The following is a 27,520-nucleotide window of genomic DNA, read 5'->3' as shown; positions in this document are numbered from 1 at the left end:
CCCAAAGGGGGCCGCGCCGCGCCGCGCAGGGCCACCAGGCCGGTGGACAGCGAGCGGGGCGCGGGCCAAACTGCAGCCTCCCAGCCCCCGAAGGGCCACCCGGTCGGGTCGCCCACTCTCTGGGAAGGCTTCCCCCACCTCCCTCCTGCACGCCCTTCACTCAGCGGGGCACCCCACCCAGGGGGGAACACACACCTTGTCTAGGGTAAGACGCCCAACATGGCAGGCCCACAGACCCGAGGGTCAGCCCCAGGACACACACACACACACACACACACTCCCTCCTCTACCCCGGAATGTGGAGATACCAGCACCAGGCTCTGCGACTCAAGCTTTCCCGAGCAGGCCGCACACATCAGTGTCTACCTGGACAGCCACATTCCATCTCGGAAGCAGAAATGCTGAGGTCTTAGGGCCTCCTTGGACACGCCAACAAAACATCAGGTGGAAGCACACACACAGAGGCAGCACATTCCTGAGACTCCTGAGGGACCATTCCGGAGAGTTCTCCCTGGTGTGGAAAATCCAAAGCTCAAGAGAGAGAGAGAGAGACAGACATACAGAGCCCTTGGAGCCCGGCGTCCTTAAAACCTTTCTGAAACAGGTGAGACATAGGTAAACATGTTCATTTAAAACAGAAGTCTCTTCGCAGAAACAGTTGCAAAGGAAAAACAAGGATCAGACACAGCTCTGGGTTGTGGGAAACATAGACAGAGATCAGAGAGTTGGAAGGAGTGTGAAAATGGGCCCACCTATACCTCAGAGAGGTTCCAGGTCGTACCCAGCCTACCCCCATCCCCCACTTCAGGGAGGTTCCAGAAAAGAACTCCACTCCAATCAGGTCACAATGGCAGGAGCGCTGAAGGGCCCGCGTCCCCAGCCCGTGAGCCAGGAGGAGAGGAGGAAGTCTAAGGAGAGATGGTGAGTGTGGGGGCTAGGTGTGCCTAGCACAACCCTCCGTCCCTGTAGCACCTGGCTGCTCTCCTCCCCACCTCTTGCTTCCCTAAAACTTCCCCGTGATCAGAGAGGCACATACAAATGAAAAAACTCTATCATGGGGTGCCCCCGTGCCCTGGAACCTGTGACATCACACAGACACAGCATCTGAGGCCACCTCCTCTTCCTCAAATCAACAGTGCATCCGTGGGTCCTCTTGTTCTCTTCTCAGGAATAACTTACCCAGGAAACCCCAGGTCCGCCCCCCTGCTTCCTGCTTTTGCGCCTCAAGGCCCACCTGAGTTATCCTTCAGGCCTTTCTAGCTTCCAAGAGTTCCTCGGCAAGAGAGCCTGCCCCCTGCCGCCCCACAGGGCCCTAGGACCCCCGCCTGGTGTTTGCCTTGTCCCTGGTCCCCGGGGCTGTGGATGCCCTCATGCCTGAGAACCTTTTCCCTAACAGGCCAGCAGTCACCCTTACTTCAACCTGCCCGACTTCACCCAGCCGTCACCACCCTCCACTCCACCCAGCCTCCCCTCCAACCAGCGATTCCGGCCTTCTGATGTCACCAAGGGGCTGCTCGTGGCCCTGCTGGGTGGGGGCCTTCCTGCTGGCTTCGTGGGACCCTTCTCCCGTATGGCCTACCAAGCTTCCCACTTGCCCTCACTGGAGCTGCTCATCTGCCGCTGCCTCTTCCATCTCCCCATTGCCCTGCTACTTAAACTGCGTGGCGACCCCCTGCTGGGTCCTCCTGATGTCCGGGGCCGGGCCTGCCTCCATGCCATCCTCAACGTTCTCAGCATTGGATGTGCCTACAGTGCAGTGCAGGTGGTGCCTGCTGGCAATGCTGCCACTGTTCGCAAAGGTTCTTCCACCGTCTGCTCGGCTCTCCTTGCCCTCTGCCTGGAGAGCCAGGGCCTCAGCGGCTACGACTGGTGTGGCCTTTTGGGCAGTACCCTGGGACTAATCATCATTGTGGGACCTGGGCTAGGAACACTGCAGGAGGGGACCACAGGTCTCTACACCGCCATGGGCTATGTGCTGGCTTTCTTGGGGGGTCTGGCGCTGTCTCTGGGGCTTCTGGTGTATCGCTCCCTGCACTTCCCTTCCTGCCTACCGACCGTGGCCTTCCTGTTTGGCCTGGTGGGGCTGGTGGGCTCCGTGCCGGGGCTCTTTGTGCTGCAGACACCGGTTCTGCCGAACGACCCCCTGAGTTGGAGTTGCGTGGGGGCGGTGGGGATCCTCGCCCTGGTCTCCTTTGTGTGTGTCAGCTATGCAGTCACGAAAGCCCACCCGGCCCTGGTGTGTGCTGTCTTGCACTCGGAGGTGGTGGTGGCCCTGATGCTTCAGTATTATGTGCTCTATGAGACAGTGGCACCTTCTGACATCATGGGGGCAGGAGTTGTATTGGGCAGCATTGCCATCATCACTGCCCAGAACCTCAGCTGTGAGAAGGAAGAGAAGAAGGAGGAGGAGTGAGATCACACTTGAGCACCTGGGGGTGGGGGTGGGGGCAGGGTAAATAGGAGGAGAGGCTGGAGTACATACAGGGAAGAACAGGTGACTGAAAAACAACTGGCATGGGAGAGGGACCACCCTCAGAGTCATGGGGTGACCAGACCTGGAGCAAATTTGGAGAACAAGACGTGGAGTCTAGGCTAGGTGGTGGGAACTACAAAGGGCATCATAAGGCGCAAGATCTGAGGAGCTGATCAAGGGACCTAAGGCTTTTGTGGGTTGAGGCAGGGTAGGATTGCCCTAGCAGCCTTGGGGTTGGAGTGTTTGGGGTGTTTAGAGCAAGCAGCAGGACAGGGGAGGAGGGGAGAGTGCCTTACCCCCTCCGGCCCCCCCACTCCATGCCGCAGCCCCACCCAGCCTGCTTGGTTTCACTTCTTCGTGGTTGTGTCCCCCTCCTTGGGCTGGCGCTGTGACATTGACATCAAACAAGGATCACTCTGAATGTGACTGTGGCGTCGGTGTCATCTGTTTGCGGGAACGTGGAAGTCCTACACCGCACTAACCGAAGAAGAATCCCTTAGGAATCCTCCAGTCTGATTCCTGAAACTCTTCTGGAAGGAGGAGGAGGTCCTCATATTCAGATTCTTTGACCCAGAATCCCCCAGGACTTTCGCGGCCCGCCCCGTGGCTAATCTGCTTTTCCCGGATGGTGGCGGTCCCATGATCTCTCCCGGACAGGGGCCGGCTTGCTTCGGGGGTCCGGCCTCTGAGCTGAGGCTTCTTCGAGCGGCTCCGGCCTGGTGTCTTGAGCCAAGACTCTGTACAGCGCTCCCCTAAAGGCAAAGCACACCCGTCTCCGAAGGCCGCTCGACAAAGATCGGCTACTTCCGGACCAGCAAAAGGCCTCGCCATCTTGATCTGTTTATGAATATTTAGCGAACTTACTGCATATTCATGATTGAAGACGGCCCCAGAACTGCCCCCACCCCCGGGAACCCACTGGAAAACCCGACCGGCCCCGCCTCCTTCATTACCGATTCGCAGAAGAGACCATTTTCTAGCTGGGGGAGGGGGGACATTTCATGAGAGACTTTTGCTGAAGATGAAATTATACTCCAAACGAATAAAAGTGGCCTGTATTTATTCTAGTTCCTTCAAGCTTTAAATCTCCGTGAGGGAGCGGGCAGCGAGGGAAGGAGGTGGGGTAAGAAATTCCCCTTCCCTCTGTCATTTCAAAAGATCGCCCTCCGCGGCAGCCGGGAAGGGACGATCAACGACGCGAGAGCGCGCCCCGTGCGGGCGGGCGCAAGCAGCCCCGTAGCGCAAGGGAGGGCGGGAAAGGAAGGGGCGGGGACGCAAGGGCGAGTCTATAAAGGGCGTCATTCAGCCAGTTCGCTCCTCAGAAGCGCGGAGAGCGCGGCCGGGACGGTTGGCGAGGAAGGCGGCTCCCGAGGGCGGGAGAGAAACTGCCGTAACTTCTGCCGTTCAGGAGCCCGGTTACTTATTTATTCGTTACCCTTTTTCTTCTTCCTTCCCCCAGAACCTTTTCCTTCCTCCCCTCTTTATTCCCACCCCCTTTTTTGGGAGACGAAAACCCTCCGGAAAGGAGGAACAGCTCCTTTCGTTCCTTTCCGTTTCCCCGCCTCCTTCCCTCCCCCATCTCTCCTCCCTCTGGCGTTTTCCTCCCAACTCGGGAGGTCCTTCCCGGTGGCCGCCCCGACGGGGTCTGAGCGCCTAGGCGGAGGCGGCGCAGGGTTTTTGTAGGGAGGTTTGCGCCTGCGCAGCGCGCCTGCCTCCGCGATGCACGGCGGGGGCCCCCCCTCCGGGGACAGCGCATGCCCGCTGCGCACCATCAAGCGCGTGCAGTTCGGAGTCCTCAGTCCGGATGAACTGGTAAGCGGCTCGGCCCTCCCACTCCTCCTCCCGCCCGCTCTTGCGGGCGGGGCTGGACGGTAGCTGCGGAAACGGGGTTTTTCTAGCTGCCTCACCTCACAGCCGCGCCGAAGGCAGTGCTGTCTCCTGCCTCGTGTCTCCCAGAGTTACATTTTGAGAGTCTGAGCAAGCTGGGTGCTGGCCCGGGAGAATCTTGGAGGAAGCTTGTAGAAGGGACTGGGAGGAGAGAAGGGGGGCTGATTGCACCCGAGCGGACGAATTTCGGGGAGCCTTTGCAAATTTGCATAGGAAGCCAAGCTCCAGATTTTTTCCTATTGAGCACGCCAGAGTTTTGCCCTCATCGCCCCCTTGACAAATAGTAATTGAGCCCCTCGCTTTGGTGGCGTAGTGGTTACACGAGTTAAGCTACCAACCGCAAGGTTCGCAGTTCAAAACCAGTAACCCTTCTGCGGGAGAAAGAGGAGGCTTTCTACTCCCGGAAGCAGTTACCATTTGGGACACGCACAGGGGTCCTCCGATCCTAACCTGTCGGTGGCTATGAGTCGAAGTGGACTAGATGGCAGTGAATTACAGCTACTGATGCTGGGGATACTGAGCTGCCTCGGACCTGAATCCTTTGGGAAGGGTTCAGGGAAACAGACAATAGCATATGAATAAATGAAGGAGCAAGATACTGTAGTTCATGTACCATGCATATAATAAAGCGGGGGTAATGGGTAGAAAGCCACTGAGATGGGAAGCCTTAGATGAGGAGGTTGGTGTCAGACAGGCAACCATCCCTGGCTGAAAGACGCCAGTGTGCCTGGGACGGAGGGCAACAGGCTGAAGGGAAGGAAAGGCAGACCAGATGGGATCTTGTCAGCATTTCCTAGGAGGAAGCCATTGGAGACGCAGGAGGGTGGCATAATCAAATGCTCATCTAAAACACAAAAAAAAACAAGTCCTGGGGTTGCCCTTGCCCAGGGAAGGATCCTAGGGGGTGGGATAAAAATAGAAACAAGAGGGGGGGCGGGGAATGGAAACAGGGAGAGGGTAGACCCTTGGGAGGGCTGTTGGTGACTAGGATTTTGTTTTTGCATAGCTAACATTCTCACCAATTGGCTGAGGAGAATGGCGTTAAACCCCCATGATGTGGACTGGGGGACCATTTTGCTGGGCAAGAGCTAAGCTGTGGAGTTAGAACGCCCTGACCTCACACCATGTCACAGGATACATTCCAGATGGAGCTAAGACTTAGATCTCAAAAACCTGAAGGGTTGGGTGGGGGAGGCTTTGGCGGACCTGACATCAGAGACAGAAATCCTAAGTAAGGAATGAATTACAGGTAAATGGTTCTGTGTGCCTACTATGTGCTGAACCAAGGAGCTCGGCATTTTGCATTCAAAAAGAGCAAGGCTGATTTCACGGTGTAAAAACTTAGTTTATGTGATAAACATGTTTATCAAAGATGCCACGGACAAAGCTAAAACAGATTGGGAAACGGTATTTGCATTGTGACATACAGTTAAATTTCTTAATACACAAATCAGTAAGAGAAGCATGTATCTAGTAGAAAAGTGAGAGGGGGATATGAATAGACCACAGAAATAGTACTGTAGTAGAAATGGGAAATATGTCATCAGCTTGCAAATCCAAGAAAGGCTTTAAAATGTAATTTTTCCCTTTCCCTGATTTCTCTCTGTTAACAAAAATACTGGGAAATGAATGTGCATGTTTAGACATTGTTGGTGTGGTAAACAAGTACACCTACTCATTTAAATGGAGCCTCATTTCTGACATTTCACATTTAGGACAATAGTAGGAGAATCTATGTTCACAATATTAATGACATACCTCGGGCAATTATGAATGCCGAGATGTTGCGTCGTTACGGTTATGCCTGGGTCCTGAATTTTCAGTGGTCTGCCAGTTAAGTGATGATGTTGTCATCCTTCATTTTTGCATAAGACGGATTTCCACGTAGCGACCTACTCTTTGGAACCTCACCGTGTCTCCGTAAATGCGTAGTGGGGGTATAACCTTTCCGGAGGACCCAGTCTCACATTTTTTATCAGTCTTGATTTCTGCATTTTCATGAGTTTATTAAAAATTCATGTCCCTTCTCCACTCTTACCTTGTTTTGTAAATGGCACTACCATTACTCAGGCAAAATCCCCCGCCCCCCCCAACCCAATCTAAAAGCCACCTTTAACTCGTCTTTCTCAGTCTCCACTCAGTTCATCTGCAAGCCTGTCAGTCTCCCTTTCCCAGTATGTCTGGAATCCAGCCTTTTGTGACCAGCCTCCATTGAGCCAGACACCTTTGGTTTGCAGAGGAGCTAGAGAGCATCTTTTCCTCTTGTTCCTTCCCTGCAGACTGCCCTCTCCAAAGGCTCCCCAATCCCTTAGATGTCGAACAAAGTGCAGACTCCTTCCTGGACCCCACTAGGTCCCTTATGACCTAGCCCTAGGCTTTCCTCATCTTAGCATTCTCCTCCAGGCCTTTTTAAGTGTTTTTTTTATTAACCACACCGACCTGCTTGTTGTTCCTCCAACCCAACCAGCTTATTTTTGCCTCCAGGACGTTGCTACTCACCTTCCTCCTGCTTGGAACAGCATTCCCTACCTGTTCCTTAGATGTCCACACACCACGGAGAGTGCAGCCCTGACCACCTTATTTAAAATAGCGTGCTCTTGGATTCCCTGGGTGGTGCTTAAAGGCTCAGTGCTCAGCTGTTGACAGAAAGGTTGATGGTGGTTAGTTCCCCCAGAAGTGCCTGAGAAGAAAGATCTGGTGACTTACTGATGAAAAATCAGACATTTGAAAACCTTACTGAGCACACATGTCTACTCTGACACACACAAAGTCGCTGTGAGCCCCCCTGTTCTCTGTTTTATTTTTCATCATAGCCTGTTAACCAGAAATGGCAAGTTTGATCTGTTTCTTGCTCCCTTGTCTGTATGACTCATCTCTGTTCCCTTGACACCTTGACTGATGACTAGCACAGAATGGACTTTAGTTGCCATATTGAATGCATTGAGATAATTGGGCCAGTACACAAATGTACATAGAGTCTTACTGTGGTAGTGTTTGAAGATGATGATACTAAACAATCTAGATACTTATTAATAGGGACCCTCTGAATAACTCGGGGTATAGTCTTAGAATAGACCAAGGTCTTCCAATGGGTTAAATCCACAGTTTCTGAACTGCTGACGTGCCCCTGGCAAGACGGCTGACTCACTAGGGTTCAGTGAGATATTTTAAATGTGGAGAAACACCAGCCACGTTTGTGGCTGCCCTGGGAACTGCGAGGTGGAGCCAGTGCCTTTCTTGATGATGTCATATTTGTGTGAAGCTGGATCTCAGCAGTTGCTAAGTACGTGGCAAAAATCAATGTGAAATGAGAGCAAGGTTGCTGCCGTCCAATTAAATTCCAAGATTTGAGAAGTTGGGCAATCAATACGTAACAAGTACTATTAGTAATTTGAGAAAGAAAAATGTTTTTTCAATTTTTGTGTCATTTTTTTCAAATGCTACTAAGCTGCTAAGGACAGAATTACAAATGAGTTGTTTGGCGCTGGCTACCTAACAATTGGATCTTTCAGGTGGCTGGCTCCCTTGGCGTGGAGGGTGCTGGGAAAGGTGCAGAGACACTAAGCGCATTGGAGGTAGCCCTGGTGGTGCTGTGATTAGCACTTGACTGATCAGCCTGATCAAACCCAGCAGCTAGGGCGGTCGTCTTCCATGAAGAAGCCGGTCGGTCTGGGGAACACCTGCGGGGCCGTTCTGCACTGCCCTGGGTTAGCTGTGACCCCACAGCCATGGTGAAGCGCCTGACGACCTGGTCCAGTGTGGCAGTCTCTGGGTTAAACTGAAAAGTCAACAGGATGAGACCTGACTTATCTTAATGCATTTTTTAAAAAGCTTGTAAGACTGGTCACAGAACTTGTAGGGATCATCTGCTGGGGCTCAGGTAAGCATGGGGCTGCTACCTTGTGGTCACTGGTTCAAACCTAGCAACCTTTCCATGGGAGAGAGAAGAGGCTGTTTTCGTAAAGATTTACAAACCCATGATACCAAGGGCTCAAGTAGAAATAAAATGTTTTGAGAATGATGATGGCAACAAATGTACAAATGTGCTTGGCACAATGGATGGATGGATTGTGATAAGAGTTGTACGAGCCCCCAGTAACATGATTAAATTTTTGTGTGCAAACCCTCTGCAGCCCTCTCACAGTGTTCTAAGAGTTGGCATCAACTCTATACTGGGTTGGTTGGGTTCCACTTTGGGTAAAGGGGCTATGAGAGCTGGCTGGAGATCCTTTTGTGAACAAGCGGTATTTAAGGTTGGGATAGTCTCAGGATCTTGGCGACGAGTGGATGCAGGAAGCTGTTAGAATTGCTGTGTTTGCGATTATAAAAGGTTTTCAAGTTGGGGGGAATGAGATGTGCTTGATTATTCCCAAAATTGATCCTCATTCATTAAAAGCCTTTATGCCTGCTGTGGGATGTATGACTTTATTCCCTAACTCATTCCAGCAAGGACTTGACGCCATAACACACTGCATTAGCTAGGGTGCAGGCGACATTGGTGACTCGGAAGATTACCCCTGTCTCCACAGAACTTAAAATCCAGTGATAGATTTCCTATACATACAGCAAATATATCTTCTCCACCTGTAAACAGTTCAGCACTTGACTGCTAATCAAATAGTTGGAGGTTCAAGTGTACTCAAAGGCATCTTGGGAGAAATTCTGGTGACCTGCTTGTAAAAACCAGCCATTGGAACCCAGTGGGGGAGGGTCATTCTGATGCACATGGGATGGTCCTGGACTGGAATCCGTTTCATGGCATTTTTATTTTTGTTTAACTTTTGTTCTTTTTGGTGCCATGTGCTGCCTACTCCTGGGCCCTGAGGCTATAAAGAGAAAACCACACACGATCCTTGCCCTCAAGGATGGCAGGGCCCTGCGAGAGACAAATGTACAAACAAACCTGTTGACAGGCACACTCTGGGCTATCGAGAGTGAGGAAGAGTGTGTGCCGACTAGAGGAAGGCGACCTCTGAGCAAGCACGTTAATGGATAGATGCTGCCTCAGAGGGAAGCACGCGAGCAGAGTGGACTCTGAGAAGTCGTTTGTAGTTGGATTGTGGTGTGTGTGTGTGTGTGTGTGTTTGAATACAGAAGCACATAAAGCTGCAAAAGTGGGTTGCTTCTGAAGGGGAAGGACCTTGACTGCTTTGCTGAAGGCCAAGGGGAGAGTAGAACTGTTGATTGAGAACCTTGTGCAGACAGGCTTTCTGTGCTGTGACCACAGCTTACACAGCTGGGACCTAGCCTGTGACCTGCCACCTCCGAAGCCTAACCTTCTAGACCACAGGCTCCTTTTTGGGAGAAAGCCTGGGCTCTCTGCTGCTACAGTCTCGGAAACCCAACAGGTGCAGTTGTACCCTGCCCTCGAGGGTAGCTCTGAGTGGGCATCGGCTCCCTGGCAGCGAGTTCTTGCTCAGGAGCCCTGTTGGCGTTGGCCTACTAACGACTAGCTGCTCATGGGAGAAAGATGCGGCTTTCCCATCTTTCGAGGTAGGAGTCCTGGACACCCAGGCCAGTTCTACTCTGTCCTGTGGGGTTGCTCTGAGCCAAGTCGACTTGATGGAACTTCCTTTGGGTTTGGTCCTCTTTCCAGAAAAAGAAAAAAGGAGTAATACCTACTACTCTTCTCCACACCCCACTGGATAATGAAAAACATTCGTACTGTTGGTTGCCCATAATCCAGGATAAAGTGTCAGTATCTGCTCTTTTCACCCCCTCCTAGATCATTCCAGCACCTTCCAGGGGCCGGTATTGTCTTCTTTGGAAAACAATGTTCCTAGACAAGGAGGAGACCAGTGTTGGTTGAGGGGTTAAAATTAAAATTGATGACAGAAGGATAGTCCTTCCCATCAACCTGGGCCTCTGTGTCTGCTGCTTAGACCCCTCCTCCCTGGCCTCAGAATACCTGGCCGTGGGGCTCGTAGTTTGCAGGGTGGTGCTGGGGGCTCGGAGAAGCGGAGGAGGATGAGCGTTGGCTGTCACAGGCAGCTACCTTCTGTGAGGGCCCCTTCCTGTCTTGGAGGGCGGTCAGCTGTTCAATTCAGGCTGATAAGCGTTTGCTGGCATCCAGGATGAATGAAGGTGGTGCCTGCCCAGCAGGAGCCTCTGATCTTTGAGGGGGACAGAGCCCTCAGAGAGGGGCCTGGGGAGAGCTCCCTGGAAGAAGACTACTTGAGCTGACTTGAGATGGAGATCTGTCCATCGGGAAAGGCGTTTCCAAGTGGGGACTTGGCCTGTGCGGGGATTGTGTTGCTGGCAAGTAAGCAGGGAGGTTTGGTGCATTGGAAAATGGCAGTAGGAATGTCATAAGGCACTTTGCCATTGCCTGGGGTTGGGCGTCATGAAGACTAGGACGTGAATGGTCAGGCGGAGTGTGCTGTGGGTGGACTGGGAGGGTAAGGCTGACCCAGGAGACACGAGTTCACCGCCTGAACGGGGACATTGGAGGAGCAAGATGCCAAGCCTAGTGGGCAGGTAAAAACGACGTGGACTTGGAAAAAGATTAGATAATAACAACAGCTGCCTTTTCTTTGGGCTTCAGCGAGCTAACCCCGTCCCGATGGCTGTGTAGTGTGTAACGGAGCTGGAGCACTTCCGAAGAGGGGCTTCGGACTCTTTCAACTGTGCGCTGGAGTCTCGCTTTCTGCCATGAGTGCCACCTCCTCAGCAGAGGTTTCTGTGGAAAAGAGAATTGACTTTCAGACAAATCCAATTTGAGCTGTCTGTGGACTGCCTGCCTAGGGCTCCCAGATCGTGGGGAAATGTGTGTCCAAAGCAGCACAAGAGCTGGGACCTGCAGGGAGACATTTGGGAGTCGTCAGTAGGTATGTGGAAATCAGAAAGGGTGAGCTGAGAAGTCCACCTCCAGCCTATGGAACAGCAGAGGGGTCTGGGAGGGAGACTTGAGGCGCGTGTGTTGTGGAAGCGGAGGGAGAACCCCGCAAGCAAACAAAGCTTTCGTCTCCAGTGCGTCACTTGAGCAGCAGAGAGGCCTGCGACCGACCGGCTGCAGGCTTGGCAGAATGTCGCTCATCAGCCTCTGAGGTGGCTTCCGTGACATGGCAGTGGGAGGCGATATCTGGCGAGAACGCTGTTTTGCCGATGCGAATTCACTCATCCTCCCCCAGCATGATGTAGTCAAAGCAAACAGACAGGGCTTTCGATCGCTCCACCACTTCTAGTTGCGTGGCCGTGGGCCTGTCAAGTGTATAGTACGGACAAGGAGACCTTGACGTTTCTTTGTGAGTGTGTGGTGGAGTGAGCATCAGCCAGCACTGGGCTTGGCACCGGGAAGATGCTAAATTTATTCTAGAGGAGCGGTTCTCAATCTGGACCGCGACCCCTTTGGGGTTGAACGATGCTTTCACAGGGCCGCCCAATTCATAACAGTACCAAAATGACAGTGATGGAGTAGTAATGAAAATAATTTTATGGTTGTGTGGGGGTCGTGGCGACATTAGGAAGGTTGAGAACCACTCTTGTAGAGAGTACAGTCATTATTTACGCCACAGCCTGGGGGAGATGGGGTGAGCATGTGTGAGGACAGGGAGGCTGGCATTCCATTTCCAATGGCGCCTTTCTCAGGAGGCATTGGCAGGTTACCTTGGGCAGTTTCAGGTTTCTCGACTAGAAAAAAAGCCTTCGTTCCTTCCTGTGGGGTTCATGGTTCAGATTAGAGAGAGAATATGTATGTCCATCTTAAATTCCAGCTCCAAGGAAAACGTACCTGTCCGCTCTTCCTCCTGGGAGGGTGGGGGACCACAGCCCAAGAAATTAAAAACCCTTGGCTTTCACGTGGGCAGATACTAAAGGCCACTTTGCCAGCCTGCCCCCCAGGGCTGCAGAGTCTGCGACCCCTCGTCCATCTTTGTCAGCGTCTGAGCGTGTGTTCCTCCGCTTCACTCGGTTGACACTGTGCTTCCTGCTTCCTTTCCGCAGCATTGCAGCCACTGGCTCAGTCCTGAGGCACCTTGGTCTGCCCCGGTCCAGTTAGTTTCCCTCCCCTGTCTGCCCAGGAAGAACCTGGTGGGGCAGTGGTTGCATGTTGGGTCAAAACCACCAGCAGTTCCAAGGGGGAAACACTGGGCTCTCTACTCCCGTCCTCAGTGACAGACTCGGGAGCTCACCAGGGGCGCTCGATGGCAGTGAGTCAGCCTAGGGTGGCACCAGCGTGGTTGCATCTTGGGCTGCTAACCACAAGATCATCCTTGGGAGACAGATGAGGCTGTCTGGCCCTGTAAAGTGACAGTCTCAGAATCCATCCGGTGGCTGTGGGTTTGGAGTCTGGGTGCTCCTGGCACCCAGTTCTCTTGCCTTATGATGTTCTCATCCACACATGGAAGGGTTTAGTCAGGTCAGACCTCGGAGAAAAAGTGGCCCGGATGAAGCGAAGAGGCAAGTCTGTGTTCGCCCAGTGCTGGATTCCTCTTTGGGAGCAGAAGGGCTAGAGTTAGAAGGACAGGTAGGCTGTCATACCACCAGGTGGACAGCTGGCGACTCAGAGTTTAGACTTGATGTCCAGTTTGGGGGAGAAGTAAAGTGTTGCTCACACACCACCCCCAGCAACTTTGTATTTCTTGTGGTAAAGCCTGTGCCTGGGACGTGATGTAGACTTCAAGAGAGAGGGTCGTCTTGGGCTCAAGTCCTAGAGGTGGTCCTCTGTAAATAGTTCAAGGGGAGAATTCCCTACTCCGACCCAGACAGGGACCAGAACCAGCTTTTGGTTTAGCATTTGCCGAAAAGACAGCCGTCCCTGATGACACTCCCCTTGGGGTACACTGGGAACCATACTTAGTTGCTGTGCTTTTTTTTTGGTCTCTTCCCCCGACAGAAGCGGATGTCTGTGACAGAGGGTGGTATCAAATACCCAGAGACGACGGAAGGAGGCCGCCCCAAGCTTGGGGGGCTGATGGACCCACGGCAGGGAGTGATCGAGAGGACAGGCCGCTGCCAAACGTGTGCAGGTAAGGCCTGGGGGCATTGTTACCTGGGCAGACTCTTGTGGGGAAGGAGGGTAGCTTGCAGAAAGCCGGGGCTAAGGGTAGACACCCGAGAGGCTTGGTCTCTGAGGTGTGTGGAGCTGGAATGGAGGAATGTCAGCCGTGTGCTCCCCCAGGAAACATGACGGAGTGTCCTGGCCACTTTGGCCACATTGAGCTGGCCAAGCCTGTCTTCCACGTGGGCTTCTTAGTGAAGACCATGAAGGTCCTGCGCTGTGTCTGCTTCTTCTGCTCCAAACTGCTCGTGGACTCTGTGAGTAGTTGAGGGGCCCTGTGGCAGGGGAGCTGCTTGGTGGACGGTGGGGGGGCAAGCCCAACTGCCCTTTCTCTGCTGTTTACAGAACAACCCGAAGATCAAGGACATTCTGGCCAAGTCCAAGGGACAGCCCAAGAAGCGACTCACACACGTCTATGACCTTTGCAAGGGCAAAAACATCTGTGAGGGCGGGGAGGAGATGGACAACAAGTTCGGTGTGGAGCAGCCCGAGGGAGATGAGGATCTGACCAAAGAGAAGGTGGGTGGGGCTGCGGCTGAGGAAACGAGCTACAAAGGAGATGGAGGAGTGGCAGGGGCTGGACTGGCCCAGGCTGAGGGTGGCAGGGGGTAGTTCTTAGCCCTGGCTCTAAGGGCTGCCCTCTTTCCTCGGAAGGGCCATGGCGGCTGTGGGCGCTACCAGCCCCGTATCCGGCGTTCGGGTCTGGAGCTCTATGCGGAGTGGAAGCACGTCAACGAGGACTCTCAGGAGAAGAAGATCTTGCTGAGCCCCGAGCGCGTGCATGAGATCTTCAAGCGCATCTCCGATGAGGAGTGCTTTGTTCTGGGCATGGAGCCCCGCTATGCGCGGCCGGAGTGGATGATTGTGACTGTGCTGCCGGTGCCCCCACTCTCCGTGCGGCCCGCTGTTGTGATGCAGGGCTCGGCCCGCAACCAGGTCAGCCTCTCGGGCCTCAGTCTCTCCCCCAGGTGACTGGGTCTGGAGGCAGGAAGCCACAGGTGGGGTGCCTAGATTGATGGGCAGAGGCCTCTGCTTTGGAAATGTCACCCACTAGCCAGGTGGCTGGCAACAAGGTCCTTCAGCCCAGCGCGCTGCCTTCTCTGGGAAAGGCCAGCCCCGGGGGTGCGTCGGGGTGGGCCAGCTCTGAGTGCTCCCTCCCTGGTGGTGGCTGTGATGGTGGTGACTTTGGCCTTCCTCAGGATGACCTGACGCACAAGCTGGCCGACATCGTGAAGATCAACAACCAGCTCCGGCGGAATGAGCAGAACGGCGCAGCAGCGCACGTCATCGCCGAGGACGTGAAGCTCCTGCAGTTCCACGTGGCCACCATGGTGGACAACGAGCTGCCTGGCTTGCCCCGTGTGAGTCTGCGCGTCCCCAGGCCCCGGGGAGAAGGGTGGGGCGGGAGGCTGGAGGCCTCGGTGCTGGTGGAGAGGTCAGTGCTAATTTCTGAGGGCTCCCATGCCCGTTTTCCTCACAGGCCATGCAGAAATCTGGGCGTCCCCTCAAGTCCCTGAAGCAGCGGTTAAAGGGCAAGGAAGGCCGGGTGCGAGGGAACCTGATGGGCAAGCGTGTGGACTTCTCGGCTCGCACGGTCATCACCCCCGACCCCAACCTCTCCATCGACCAGGTCGGCGTGCCCCGCTCCATTGCCGCCAACATGACCTTCGCAGAGATTGTCACACCCTTCAACATTGACAGGTGCGCCCACTTCAGAAACCCTGCTCTGGAGCAGTGTGGGGACTGGAGCCCAAGGGTGAGGCCCTGCTGCTGCTTTCTCGGCCTTGGGCGATGGGCTCTGGTGGGAAGGCAAGGGGCTCTGCAAGTCGAAGGCTGGATCTTCACTCTCACTCATGGCCTTGAGGTGCGGTGGGTGGTCACAAGGGTTTGTGGGCAACATTTTGTTCATGGCGTCTCTTTTCTGGCTAGACTTCAAGAACTAGTTCGCAGGGGGAACAGCCAGTACCCAGGGGCCAAGTACATCATCCGAGACAACGGGGATCGCATTGATCTGCGTTTCCACCCCAAGCCCAGCGACCTTCACCTGCAGACCGGTTACAAGGCACGTAGCAGGGGGGTCTGTGAATGGGCACAGGCCGGGGTTGGGCATCAGAGGCTGGCCTGTTCATGAGGTGCCAGGCATGCCCATACTGTCTGCCGCTGACATTCCACGGGGCTGTCCCATGACCCCCGGGGAAGCCTGGGGTTTTCCAGAGGGCAGGAAGGGCTTTGACAGAAAGCCTCATGTTGTCTGTCCTCAGACTGAGTTTCTTGAAATTGAGGGACCCCGGTACCCTGGTGTCTGCTATTGCTGCACACGAACTAACTCCACAGCAGTATATATTTGCTTCTACAGAGCAGTGTAGGTCCCTGGTCGTTTCATTCATTCCATCCCTCTTCCCTAAGACGTTTTCCGCCCCTCACCGCCCTAGGTGGAGCGGCACATGTGCGACGGGGACATTGTTATCTTCAACCGGCAGCCGACCTTGCACAAAATGTCCATGATGGGGCACAGGGTCCGCATCCTCCCCTGGTCGACGTTTCGCTTGAATCTTAGGTCAGCCCCATGACGGAGGGAAGCAGCTGGGAGCAGTGGGCCGGGGTGGGGCTGCCCTCCAACTTCGCTGGGAGCATGTACCCAACCCGGCTTCCTCTTCCTCTCTCTTGCTGCAGTGTGACCACCCCGTACAATGCAGACTTTGATGGGGACGAGATGAACTTGCACCTGCCGCAGTCCCTGGAGACGCGAGCAGAGATCCAGGAGCTCGCCATGGTCCCCCGCATGATTGTCACCCCCCAGAGCAACCGCCCGGTCATGGGCATCGTGCAGGACACACTCACAGCAGTGCGCAAATTCACCAAGAGAGACGTGTTCTTGGAGCGGGTATGAGACCCCAGAACTGGAACCTGGAGGCTGGGCCCGGGCAGCAGGTCCCTGGGTGGGTAGGGAGAGGGGAGAAAGCACCCCTGTGATGTTGTGCGCTTCGGCCCTGAGACTGCCCTTCTGGTAAGGTGGAAGGAAAGCGGGTTAGGGGAAACTGGGTACCTCTAGCACATTACTAAATTCCTTAACATTTCATGTAATTCTGAAATTCCAGGTGTTATTTGTAAAGGAAAGGTGAAGGGAATAATAAATGACCTTGTTGAAATTTTTATTTAGCTATTTATTTACTCTTACCTTCATGTGTTGCCTTATTTTCTAATTATGAAAGTAACTCCTTGTTTAAAAACAACGTCCGGTTATTTAAGATTTGAAAATACTTTTCCTGGCGACCCTTTGCTTCCAGTGTCTGGCGGTCCCTCCGCTGACATTGTGAGAACTGGAACCTGGAGTCCCGACTCCCCCATTGTCCCCTCCTCGCACAGGGAGAAGTGATGAACCTCCTGATGTTCCTGTCTACCTGGGACGGGAAGGTTCCCCAGCCGGCCATCCTCAAGCCACGACCCCTGTGGACAGGCAAGCAGATCTTCTCCCTCATCATTCCCGGCCACATCAACTGCATCCGGACCCACAGCACCCATCCTGATGATGAGGACAGTGGCCCTTACAAGCACATCTCTCCTGGGGACACTAAGGTAGAGGCTAACTTCTAGACACGGGGGCAGGATTTGGCCACAGGTCAGAACCAGGCCTCTGAATCGGTGCTTTGTTCCTAGGTGGTGGTGGAGAATGGGGAGCTGATCATGGGCATCCTGTGTAAGAAGTCTCTGGGCACGTCAGCCGGCTCCCTGGTGCATATCTCCTACCTTGAAATGGGCCATGATATCACGCGACTCTTCTACTCCAACATTCAAACCGTCATTAACAACTGGCTCCTCATCGAGGGTACGAGCTGGAGTGCTACCAAGCCCCCTGTGCAGTGTGTCTCCCTGCTTCTTACTGCCCTTCCTCCTTGCGCCTGCCTTCTTGGATTTGGGGTTCCTCCATCTGCTCTTTGGGCTACATTTCCAGAGAAGCTAAAGGGGTGCTCTTGATATTTCTTCTTTCTAGGTCATACCATTGGTATTGGGGACTCCATTGCTGATTCTAAGACGTACCAGGACATTCAGAACACTATTAAGAAGGCCAAGCAGGATGTAATAGAGGTGAGAGGGAAGATGGGGCAAAGACCGAATCAGAAGAATCTGAGGACTTGAACCTACCATCAGCCAAGGCAGGGGTGGGGTGTGAGGGCCCGAGGAAAGGGAAGCAGGCAGGGGCTAATGTCTCACTTAGAGCTCTGCCTCATTTTTTGCCCACCCAGGTTATCGAGAAAGCCCATAACAATGAGCTGGAGCCCACCCCAGGGAACACTCTACGTCAGACCTTTGAGAATCAGGTCAACCGTATTCTCAATGATGCCCGAGACAAGACTGGTTCCTCTGCTCAGAAATCCCTTTCGGAATACAACAACTTCAAGTCTATGGTGGTGTCTGGAGCTAAAGGCTCCAAGATCAACATCTCCCAGGTGGGGATCCTTGTCTTTTCAGATACAGGGTCACAAGATTGGAAGGAGGAAGCCAGGTGTGTTGGGTGGCAGGCGCTGGAGAAGAATATTGAAGACGCTCATTCCTTAGCACACGGGAGCTCAGCCTGCCCCTGCTCTTCCCTGCTCCAGGTCATTGCTGTTGTCGGGCAGCAGAACGTGGAGGGCAAGCGGATCCCATTTGGGTTTAAGCACCGGACTCTGCCTCACTTCATCAAGGATGACTATGGGCCTGAGAGCCGAGGCTTCGTGGAGAATTCCTACCTGGCTGGTCTCACACCCACCGAGTTCTTCTTCCATGCCATGGGCGGTCGTGAGGGGCTCATCGACACAGCTGTCAAGACCGCTGAGACAGGTGAGCCCTGTAGATCCTGCGCCCTGCCACGGGCTTGGTACCAGGGGTACCACAGGCTGAGAAGCCAAGATCGAAGTTCAGTTCTGGGCATGTCTAGAAAGGGTGGACGTGACACGCTTCAGAGTTTGGTCGATGACCCTCGTTCCGACTGCTGTGCAGCTGCACCCTGCGGTGCAGAGGCTCTGCTCTGGGCCCATCACGTGGGGCTTCTCCTGGGCCCCATTGTAAAGCCCTCAGGGCCGGGGTCTACCCTCCCCCGGGGAGAGCTGGCTCTTCTGCTGCCTGTGGGGATCAGGAAGACTAGACCCCAGCCTCACCAGCTGCCTGCTGAGGTCAGAGAGGCTCTTTGGGCATGCCATGGCCATCCTCTGCCCGCGGGGCCTCCCCTCAGGGTACATCCAGCGGCGGCTGATCAAGTCCATGGAGTCGGTGATGGTGAAGTACGACGCGACGGTGAGGAACTCCATCAATCAGGTGGTGCAGCTGCGCTATGGCGAGGACGGCCTGGCTGGCGAGAGCGTGGAGTTCCAGAACCTGGCCACCCTGAAGCCTTCCAACAAGGCTTTCGAGAAGAAGTGAGGAGGAGGGTGGGAAGGTGGGGGGTGTCTTCAGAGTGTCCCCTCTTCCTTCCCGAGCAGAGAGACGGCCTTCCCTTTTAGAGTATTGTCCTCACGCCTCTGAGAGCAGAAGGGCTGGGGGGGGGGGTGTTGGGTCAGAGTGCACAGGTGAGCCCATATCCTGCTTTGATCCTGATGGTGGCTGAAAGCTAGCCCAGGGGTGGGCCCACACACCCAGCTCCCCTTGGCAGCCAGGCTTTCCGATCACCTCACCTAGGATTCCTGCCCCTGAGCCCTGTTCCCATGGGTCTGCCACTCTGGGATCCTCACTGTGCACCTTGGAGGACGTGGGAGCACTCTTGTCACCCTGTGCCGACGGGCACCCTCCTCCATTCAGGTTCCGCTTTGACTACACCAACGAGCGGGCCCTGCGGCGCACCCTGCAGGAGGAGCTGGTGAAGGACGTGCTGAGCAACGCGCACATCCAGAACGAGCTGGAGCGGGAGTTTGAGCGCATGCGCGAGGACCGCGAAGTGCTTCGGGTCATCTTCCCCACTGGCGACAGCAAGGTGCGTGTGGGCGGGTGAGTGTACCTGCTCCTGACTGGTCCCTGCCCATGATCCCGGATGGATCTTCCTTCTGTTCCCCGCCCACAGGTTGTCCTGCCCTGTAACCTGCTGCGCATGATCTGGAACGCCCAGAAAATCTTCCACATCAACCCACGCCTTCCCTCTGACCTGCACCCCATCAAGGTGGTAGAGGGTGAGTGACCTCCTCAGTGAGTGGGTGGGGGACAAGGGCCTGCTGAGCCCTGGTTCGACCATCTCTTCGCCCTGCATTTGGGCCCAGGAGTCAAGGAGTTGAGCAAGAAACTGGTGATTGTGAATGGGGATGACCCTCTGAGCCGACAAGCTCAGGAGAATGCCACACTGTTGTTCAATATCCACCTCCGGTCCACGCTCTGCTCCCGCCGCATGGCTGAGGAGTTCCGGCTCAGTGGAGAGGCCTTCGACTGGCTGCTTGGGGAGATCGAGTCCAAGTTCAACCAAGCCATTGTGAGTGTTGTGTTTTCATCCCATCCTTGGTTTTCTCTCTTGGCCCATAACGTCTTTGAGCTCCTAGAATAGCCCAGTTCAGCCTGCACTCACCTGCCAGTCACTGTCATTCCCTGAAAGGCTTTTTTGTGCCAGCCTGTGCCTTTGTGTCGTGGCAACCTTGGAAACCTTGCAAGAGGAGGGTTGTTGATTCCATGCTGCCAGGCAAAACCCGAGGCGTGGAGAGGTTGTGTGACTATATTGTATCCCAGGGGGTGTCATGGCTGGGATTTGAATTGGAATTACCGTTATTTTCAGTGTCCTGTGCAGAATTCTGATTCAGATGGTGGTAGGGAAGAAACATAGATATATTAGGAAACATTACCACTGCCTTTAAGAATGTTATGGATACAACGGAAACCTGGGTGAAGGGAAACAGTGGATGGTGTCAGATGAAAAAAGTTTGTAATTTATCGAGGATTTATAAGGGTGGGAGGGGAAAAATGAGCTGATACCAAGGGCTCAAGTAGCAAAAATGTTTTGAAAAGAATGATGGCAACATATGTACAAATGTGCTTGACACAGTGGATGTTGTAAAAGCTGGAAGGCCCCCCCCCCCACCAAAACAATTAAAACAACAATAAAAGGAATGTTATGGATAAAGGGAGAGGGAAAAGTATAATATGGCTCGCCGTGGGGTCCACTTAATGTCAATTTGTTAAATTAGCGAGGAAGCCGTGGGGGCAGCTGCAGAAGGTTGCAAGGTGAGGGGAAGACCTCCGCACCCACGGGGATGGTAATCGAGACAGCCGGCACGTTTATGGCCATGTGGTTTCTGAGGGCCGCGAAGCCGGGGAAGAGGGAGAGGGGTGGTTCTTCAGTACGTGGCGCTGAGACAGCTGGGCATCCACATGCAAAACGATGAAGTTGAGCCCGTACCTGACAGCCTACTCAAAACAACTGGAATTGGATGTGAGAGTTAAAACGGCATACAGAGAGCGTAGAAGAAAATATAGTTCTGGTTTTCTTGACCTTGGATCAGGCAGTGGTTTTGTAAATGATACGAAACGCCTAAGAGCCAAAGAGAAGAAATTTGACTTTATCAAAATTTAAAATCTGGTATTCGAAAAAGAAACCATTTAGAAAGTGAAAAAACAACCCACTGAATGGGGAGAAACATTGTAGTTATGTAACTAACGAGATCTGTGGCCAGAATATATCACACCTAAGCCTTGGACGTCAACAATAAAAGGGGGAAATGCTTGGGACAGCTTTTGTCCAGATACAAACAGATGGTCAATTAGCTTGTGAGGAGATGTCAGCCTCATTAGCTACCAGAGAAATGCCAATCAAAAGCCACACTTAGCCTATTTCACACTCATTAGGATTGCTGAGAACGGGGAGAAACTGGGACTGTTAAGTCTAGCTGAGGGAGGAGGGGTGCTTCCACTTGGAAAGGAGTCTGAGGGTCCTCACACTGTTGAGCACAGGGCTCAAGTTACCGTGTGACCTCACAGTCTCACTGGCAGGTGAGCGAACTGGAGACATGTTCACCTAGCAGCAGCAAGTCCACAGCGCATGGCTCAGAGTGGCCACGCTGGTGAACGGCAGGCGGATAAGCAAGATGCAGGTCTGGACCAGTGAAGACTGTGAGCTCTCAAACCGTAGACATCAGCCGGAACCCCCGCAGCGACCCTCTCTTGAGATTCTGAAGCTACAGACCTTCCCAGGGGCATGTGGTAGGCTTGAAAGCTCAAATTTGCAGGTAGCTGTCCCAATACTTACGTGACAGCATCTCTAGGACTCCTAGACAGGCATAGACACCCTTATGTGCATGTGACTAAAGAAAGCCGTCTGTAAGGGAATACTTAACTGTGATTCCCAACTAAAAGGGTAAAGTTTATGCCATGTGCTTATATCTCAATTTTTAAAAAATAATTTTATTGGGGGTTCTTAACAGCTCTTATCACAGTCCATACATGCATCCATTGTGTCAAGCACATTTAGTTTTTTTGTTTTGCTTTGTTTTTGTTTTTTTAATTTATTGGGGTCTCACAACTCTTATCACAATCCATACATACATCAATTGTGTAAAGCACATTTGTACATTCATTACCCTCATCATTCTCCAAACATTTGCTCTCCACTTAAGCCCTTGGCATCAGCTTCTAAGTTTTCCACCTCCCTCCCCCTTTCCTCATGAACGGTTGGTCATTTATAACTATTTTTGCCATATCTTACACTGCCAGACATATGTACAATGTGCACATGTTGCCACCATCGATTTATCTCAATTTTTAAAAACCTTAAAGGGCGTAGGAAGACGAGAATACTAGTAATGCAGTAACCCGCAACACTCATTGTGTTGAGGTTAATTGTCATGTTGATAATAGTGTGGCAGATGTAACAACACTGATCAGTTTGTGTGGAAATTGTCCTTTGCCAGCAGTGCTGCAGTACGTACTCACTCTCTGCCGGCCTGTTGGTTCTGACGCAGCCAATCCCACAGGACAGGCTTGAATTGCTCCTTCAGAGCAGCTGGTGGGTTTGCGTCTCCAACCTTGTCATCCACATCAGAGTGCTTTAACCACTGTGCCACTGTTAGACAAATTCGGCACCCTTATTTAGAAGACTGCTGCAGAACGAAAACGTGCCCTGTCATTTGAGCATGTTTCCCTCTCCCAGGTTTGGGTTTTAGGTCTCAGTGGGATGTGGGGATGTAGCTAAATGGTTTGCTGTCAACAGAGCTCTAGGCCCAAGCCCATCTGCCCAAGTTTCTTGCGCTCAGAGCCCGGGTGGGCCCTGGCTGTGTCTGATTCAAGGAGCACGAGCACTCGGCTGTCTCTGATGCAGTGTCCCGTCCTCCGCAGGCCCATCCTGGGGAAATGGTGGGAGCTCTGGCCGCACAGTCCCTGGGGGAACCTGCCACCCAGATGACCTTGAACACCTTCCACTATGCCGGGGTGTCTGCCAAGAATGTGACGCTGGGTGTGCCCCGACTCAAGGAGCTCATCAACATCTCCAAGAAGCCAAAGACCCCCTCCCTCACTGTCTTCCTGCTGGGCCAGTCTGCCCGAGACGCCGAGAGAGCCAAGGTAGGCGGGCTGGGGGGTTGGTGAGCTTAACAGATGGACAAAGGTGAACTTGTCCGCTGAGCAAGAGGATTTTGAGGGTTTGAAGTGGTCTTTGGGGTTCCAAGAATGCCTGCTCCTTCCCAGGACATCCTGTGTCGCCTGGAACATACCACATTGAGAAAGGTGACTGCCAACACAGCCATCTACTATGACCCCAACCCACAAAGCACGGTGGTAGCGGAAGACCAAGAGTGGGTGAATGTCTACTATGAGATGCCTGACTTTGATGTGGCCCGGATCTCCCCCTGGTTGTTGAGGGTGGAGCTGGACCGGAAGCACATGACAGACCGGAAGCTGACCATGGAGCAGATCGCTGAAAAGATCAATGCTGGTGAGGCGGGCAGGCAGATCCAGCTTGGGCTCAGCCCTGGGCTCCCACCACTGGTGTGTACACGTCCCTCTAGGCCAGCAGTCCTCAACCTGTGGGCTGCGGCCCCTTTACTGGTGAACAGCCCTTTCACAGGGGTCGCCCAATGCATAACAAAGGCAAAATTACAGTGATGAAGTCGCTATGAGAATAATTTTGTGGTGGTGGTGGGGTCACCACAGCATGAGGAACTGGATTAGGAAGGTGGAGAACCACTGCTCTAGGCCACCTTCCGTGTACTGGGTCTATTGCTCCCAGAAATCTTTCCAGGGTGCCTGCTCCTCAGCCTGCAGTGTATCCAGTTCCCCGGGGCATGCCCACTGTCCTTGGTGTCAACCTCCTCTCTAGAGGGGCCAAGGGAAGAGTTCCGAGTGACTAGGGGCCAGGGACAGGTCAGTTGAGTGTGGTCTTTCTTAGGGGTCACCCTTCTTCCTGCCAGGCTTTGGTGATGACCTGAACTGCATCTTTAACGACGACAATGCTGAGAAGCTTGTGCTCCGGATCCGGATCATGAACAGTGACGAAAATAAGATGCAAGAGGTGCGTAGGACCCAAGAAGAAATCACTGTGTCAGCCCAGAAAGATGCCATTTGTGCCCAAAGAACTGTTAGATGCCCCATCTAATGACAAAATGGAAGGTAGTGGGAAGCAATGGTTTATCCATTTTTTTACAGCAAAAATCCTTGAAATCCGAAGCCGTAGAGGCCAAACGGATCAAAGAGGTGGTGCTGAGTCCCCACCTCTCTGTGACTCGACTTCTTCCCTCCCGGGGCTCCTGTAGCTTTTTCTTGGCAGGCAGTCCCAGCGGGCAGCGCAGGGGCAGCGTGCCCTTGGGAAAGTGGGGAGAACAAGAACCCATGAAAATGTTTGGTCACAGAGCTCACTCCTGGGCCCCTAAGAGAGGATTGTTCTTGGTTAAGCCCCAGGGCCAGAGGAGGAAGGGCTGGGTGCCTGGCTCTAGCTGCAGATGAACGTGTGTGGACGGAGCCAAATCCTCGAGAGGACCTTGCACAAAAGGAATTTGGTTAGGAGGGTGGGATGTGGGTGCCCCTTCTTAGATTTGTTTTTGTTTTTTTCTGAAACACTACTTTTAAAACATGATCAGCTCGCTCACTGGGTCTGAAGAGGGCATCAAGGCTGGGGTTTGGGGCGAGAGCTGGGAGAGGCCTGGGATTCCCGGCTGAAGCCCTCCCCCCTTGTGGCAGGAGGAGGAGGTGGTGGACAAGATGGATGATGACGTGTTTCTGCGCTGCATCGAGTCCAACATGTTGACGGACATGACCCTGCAGGGCATCGAGCAGATCAGCAAGGTCAGCCCTTCCCCTGCAGCCTCTTGCCCCCACCCCCTCGCCCCCCTGCCAGCCTGACCGAGCTCGCCCTCTCCCCTCAGGTGTACATGCACCTGCCCCAGACGGACAACAAGAAGAAGATCATCATCACGGAGGACGGGGAGTTCAAGGCCCTGCAGGAGTGGATCCTGGAGACGGACGGCGTGAGCCTGATGCGCGTGCTGAGCGAGAAGGACGTGGACCCCGTGCGCACCACGTCCAACGACATCGTGGAGATCTTCACGGTGAGGGGCCAGGGCTGCGCTCCCCTGGCACCCAGACTGCAGCTGCCACGACTTCCGTGTGCAGATGTTGTTAGACTCCGAGTCCACCTCAGAGTCTGGCACGCTGACCCGTGGCTCCCTGCTGTGGGGACGTGGTGCTGACCGCCTCCCTCCACTGCCAGGTGCTGGGCATTGAGGCCGTGCGGAAGGCCCTGGAGCGGGAGCTGTACCATGTCATCTCCTTCGACGGCTCCTACGTCAACTACCGGCACTTGGCTCTCCTGTGTGACACCATGACCTGCCGTGGCCACCTCATGGCCATCACCCGGCATGGTGTCAACCGCCAGGACACGGGACCTCTCATGAAGTGCTCCTTTGAGGAGACGGTAATGGCAGAAGCGCTGAGCAGGGCGAGGGGCGCCAGTGGGGTACACTGGGAAGTGAAGTGGGCAGTGGGCACTAGGGCCGAGGGTCTCAGGGTGCCCGATTCTGGCCCTTCAGGTGGACGTGCTCATGGAAGCCGCAGCACACGGGGAGAGTGACCCCATGAAGGGGGTCTCGGAGAACATCATGCTGGGCCAGCTTGCCCCCGCTGGCACCGGCTGCTTTGACCTCCTGCTCGATGCCGAGAAGTGCAAGTACGGCATGGAGATCCCCACCAACATCCCCGGCCTGGGGGCTGCTGGACGTGAGTACGGGGCCTCCCCGCAGAGGACTGACTCGGCTGGGGGAGTCTGGGGGTGCTAGCCCCTGGTGCTCTGCTCTGTAAGTCACTGCGCACCTTGTTCCAGCCACCGGCATGTTCTTTGGCTCCGCGCCCAGTCCCATGGGAGGCGTCTCTCCTGCCATGACGCCCTGGAACCTGGGTGCGACTCCAGCCTATGACGCCTGGTCCCCCAGTGTGGGTAAGTGGGCCCAGCTGGGCGAGCCGAGGCCCCAGAGGGGGAGGCTCAGGGAGAGATGTGGAGGCAGGTGGGCTTTAACCGGTTTCTCCCCACAGGGAGCGGGATGACCCCAGGGGCTGCCGGCTTCTCTCCCAGCGCTGCTTCAGATGCCAGTGGTTTCAGCCCTGGCTACTCCCCCGCCTGGTCTCCCACACCAGGCTCCCCTGGCTCCCCGGGTCCCTCAAGCCCGTACATCCCCTCGCCAGGTACGTGGGTTCCGTCTCTCCTTTTCTCCTTGCCCCTTCCTCCCAGGTAAGCCTCCGCAGCCCTCTAACTTCTCTGTTGCCTTCCTTTGCCCAGGCGGTGCCATGTCTCCCAGCTACTCGCCAACATCGCCTGCCTACGAGCCCCGATCTCCAGGGGGCTACACGCCCCAGAGTCCCTCTTACTCCCCGACCTCCCCCTCTTACTCCCCGACCTCGCCGTCATATTCTCCCACCAGTCCCAACTATAGCCCCACTTCGCCCAGTTACTCCCCGACCTCCCCCAGCTACTCGCCCACCTCCCCCAGCTACTCGCCAACCTCTCCGAGTTATTCTCCAACTTCTCCCAGCTACTCCCCCACCTCCCCCAGCTACTCGCCCACCTCCCCCAGCTACTCGCCCACGTCTCCCAGCTACTCGCCCACTTCCCCCAGCTACTCACCAACTTCCCCCAGCTATTCACCAACTTCCCCCAGTTATTCACCCACCAGTCCCAACTATTCTCCAACCAGTCCCAATTACACCCCGACATCACCCAGCTACAGCCCCACGTCCCCCAGCTACTCACCTACTAGTCCCAACTACACGCCGACCAGCCCGAACTATAGCCCCACCTCGCCCAGCTACTCGCCCACCTCGCCCAGCTACTCGCCCACCTCACCCAGCTACTCGCCTTCAAGCCCAAGGTACACGCCACAGTCTCCCACCTATACCCCGAGCTCGCCCAGCTACAGCCCCAGCTCGCCCAGCTACAGCCCCACGTCCCCCAAGTACACCCCAACCAGTCCTTCCTACAGCCCCAGCTCACCCGAGTACACCCCAACTTCACCCAAGTACTCCCCTACCAGCCCCAAATATTCACCCACTTCTCCCAAGTACTCTCCTACCAGCCCCACCTATTCGCCAACCACCCCAAAGTACTCACCAACATCACCCACCTATTCACCCACCTCTCCTGTCTATACTCCCACTTCGCCCAAGTACTCACCTACGAGCCCCACATACTCACCTACATCCCCCAAGTACTCTCCCACCAGCCCCACCTACTCTCCCACCTCACCCAAAGGCTCTACCTACTCTCCCACCTCCCCCGGCTACTCCCCCACCAGCCCTACCTACAGCCTCACTAGCCCGGCCATCAGCCCCGATGACAGTGACGAGGAGAACTGAGGGCGGCCGCAGCTGGCTAGGGAGGGGGCACCTCAGTGCGATTCCCCACCCTCTTGTACATAATGTCTGTGATGTAGCTCTCCCACCCCGGCAGAGCGCTGGTTCCCATTTTCAGTGGGCTTGTCTTGTTTTCTCAGTGTGCTTTCTCAGAACCCTCCTGCCCAGTTGTGGTTCCTCCTTCCTAACCCACCCGCCCCAGGCCTGCCCCCCACTGAGGAGCCTGCCTTGCCTGTGGCTGAATTGGGGCGACAGGGTGTTTCACTTCTTAGAAGGGAGGGTCATGAGAGCGGATCCTCCAAAAGAACAAAGCTGAAACTGCCTCTTTTTTTGTTATTTTATTTTTTTCAAATTTAAATAAAGTTTACTAATTTTGACCAAAA

The 27,520-nt window shown here is 54.4% G+C and overlaps 2 protein-coding genes across 2 annotated transcripts; both read left to right on the top strand.

Moving 5' to 3' along the window:
• The first annotated feature begins 563 nt into the window (after window positions 1–563).
• On the top strand, window positions 564–3,540 carry SLC35G6 (solute carrier family 35 member G6). The gene is made up of 3 exons (XM_013007337.2): window positions 564–604; window positions 809–921; window positions 1,397–3,540. The coding sequence occupies exons 2-3, from the start codon at window positions 919–921 to the stop codon at window positions 2,411–2,413; spliced, it is 1,020 nt and encodes a 339-aa protein (XP_012862791.1). The 5' UTR covers window positions 564–604; window positions 809–918; the 3' UTR covers window positions 2,414–3,540.
• A 284-nt stretch (window positions 3,541–3,824) lies between these two features.
• POLR2A (RNA polymerase II subunit A) lies at window positions 3,825–27,520 on the top strand. Its single transcript, XM_004712897.4, has 29 exons — window positions 3,825–4,285; window positions 13,194–13,326; window positions 13,479–13,615; window positions 13,704–13,877; window positions 14,013–14,294; window positions 14,558–14,719; window positions 14,839–15,059; window positions 15,288–15,420; window positions 15,791–15,915; window positions 16,032–16,242; window positions 16,725–16,934; window positions 17,016–17,184; window positions 17,350–17,444; window positions 17,603–17,806; window positions 17,957–18,179; window positions 18,571–18,754; window positions 19,134–19,305; window positions 19,393–19,498; window positions 19,586–19,791; window positions 22,641–22,865; window positions 22,989–23,235; window positions 23,711–23,811; window positions 24,477–24,581; window positions 24,662–24,844; window positions 25,006–25,209; window positions 25,325–25,511; window positions 25,615–25,728; window positions 25,824–25,973; window positions 26,068–27,520. The coding sequence occupies exons 1-29, from the start codon at window positions 4,193–4,195 to the stop codon at window positions 27,138–27,140; spliced, it is 5,829 nt and encodes a 1,942-aa protein (XP_004712954.1). The 5' UTR covers window positions 3,825–4,192; the 3' UTR covers window positions 27,141–27,520.

Source organism: Echinops telfairi, unplaced genomic scaffold, assembly GCF_000313985.2.
Source record: "Echinops telfairi isolate 266 unplaced genomic scaffold, ASM31398v2 ScPeMD7_2010;HRSCAF=2546, whole genome shotgun sequence".
NCBI classification, from domain to species: domain Eukaryota; kingdom Metazoa; phylum Chordata; class Mammalia; order Afrosoricida; family Tenrecidae; genus Echinops; species Echinops telfairi.
Note: the sequence above shows the minus strand (reverse complement) of the source record. Positions and strands in the feature narration are given on the sequence as shown.

Bases quoted from the DNA above. Each gene is read 5' to 3' on its own strand.
- POLR2A (XM_004712897.4), top strand. From the start codon at position 4,193: ATGCACGGCGGGGGCCCCCCCTCCGGGGACAGCGCATGCCCGCTGCGC. The intron at 17,445-17,602 runs GTGAGAGGGAAG...TTGCCCACCCAG, and splicing joins CCAAGCAGGATGTAATAGAG to GTTATCGAGAAAGCCCATAA. The intron at 23,236-23,710 runs GTGAGGCGGGCA...TCTTCCTGCCAG, and splicing joins CGCTGAAAAGATCAATGCTG to GCTTTGGTGATGACCTGAAC.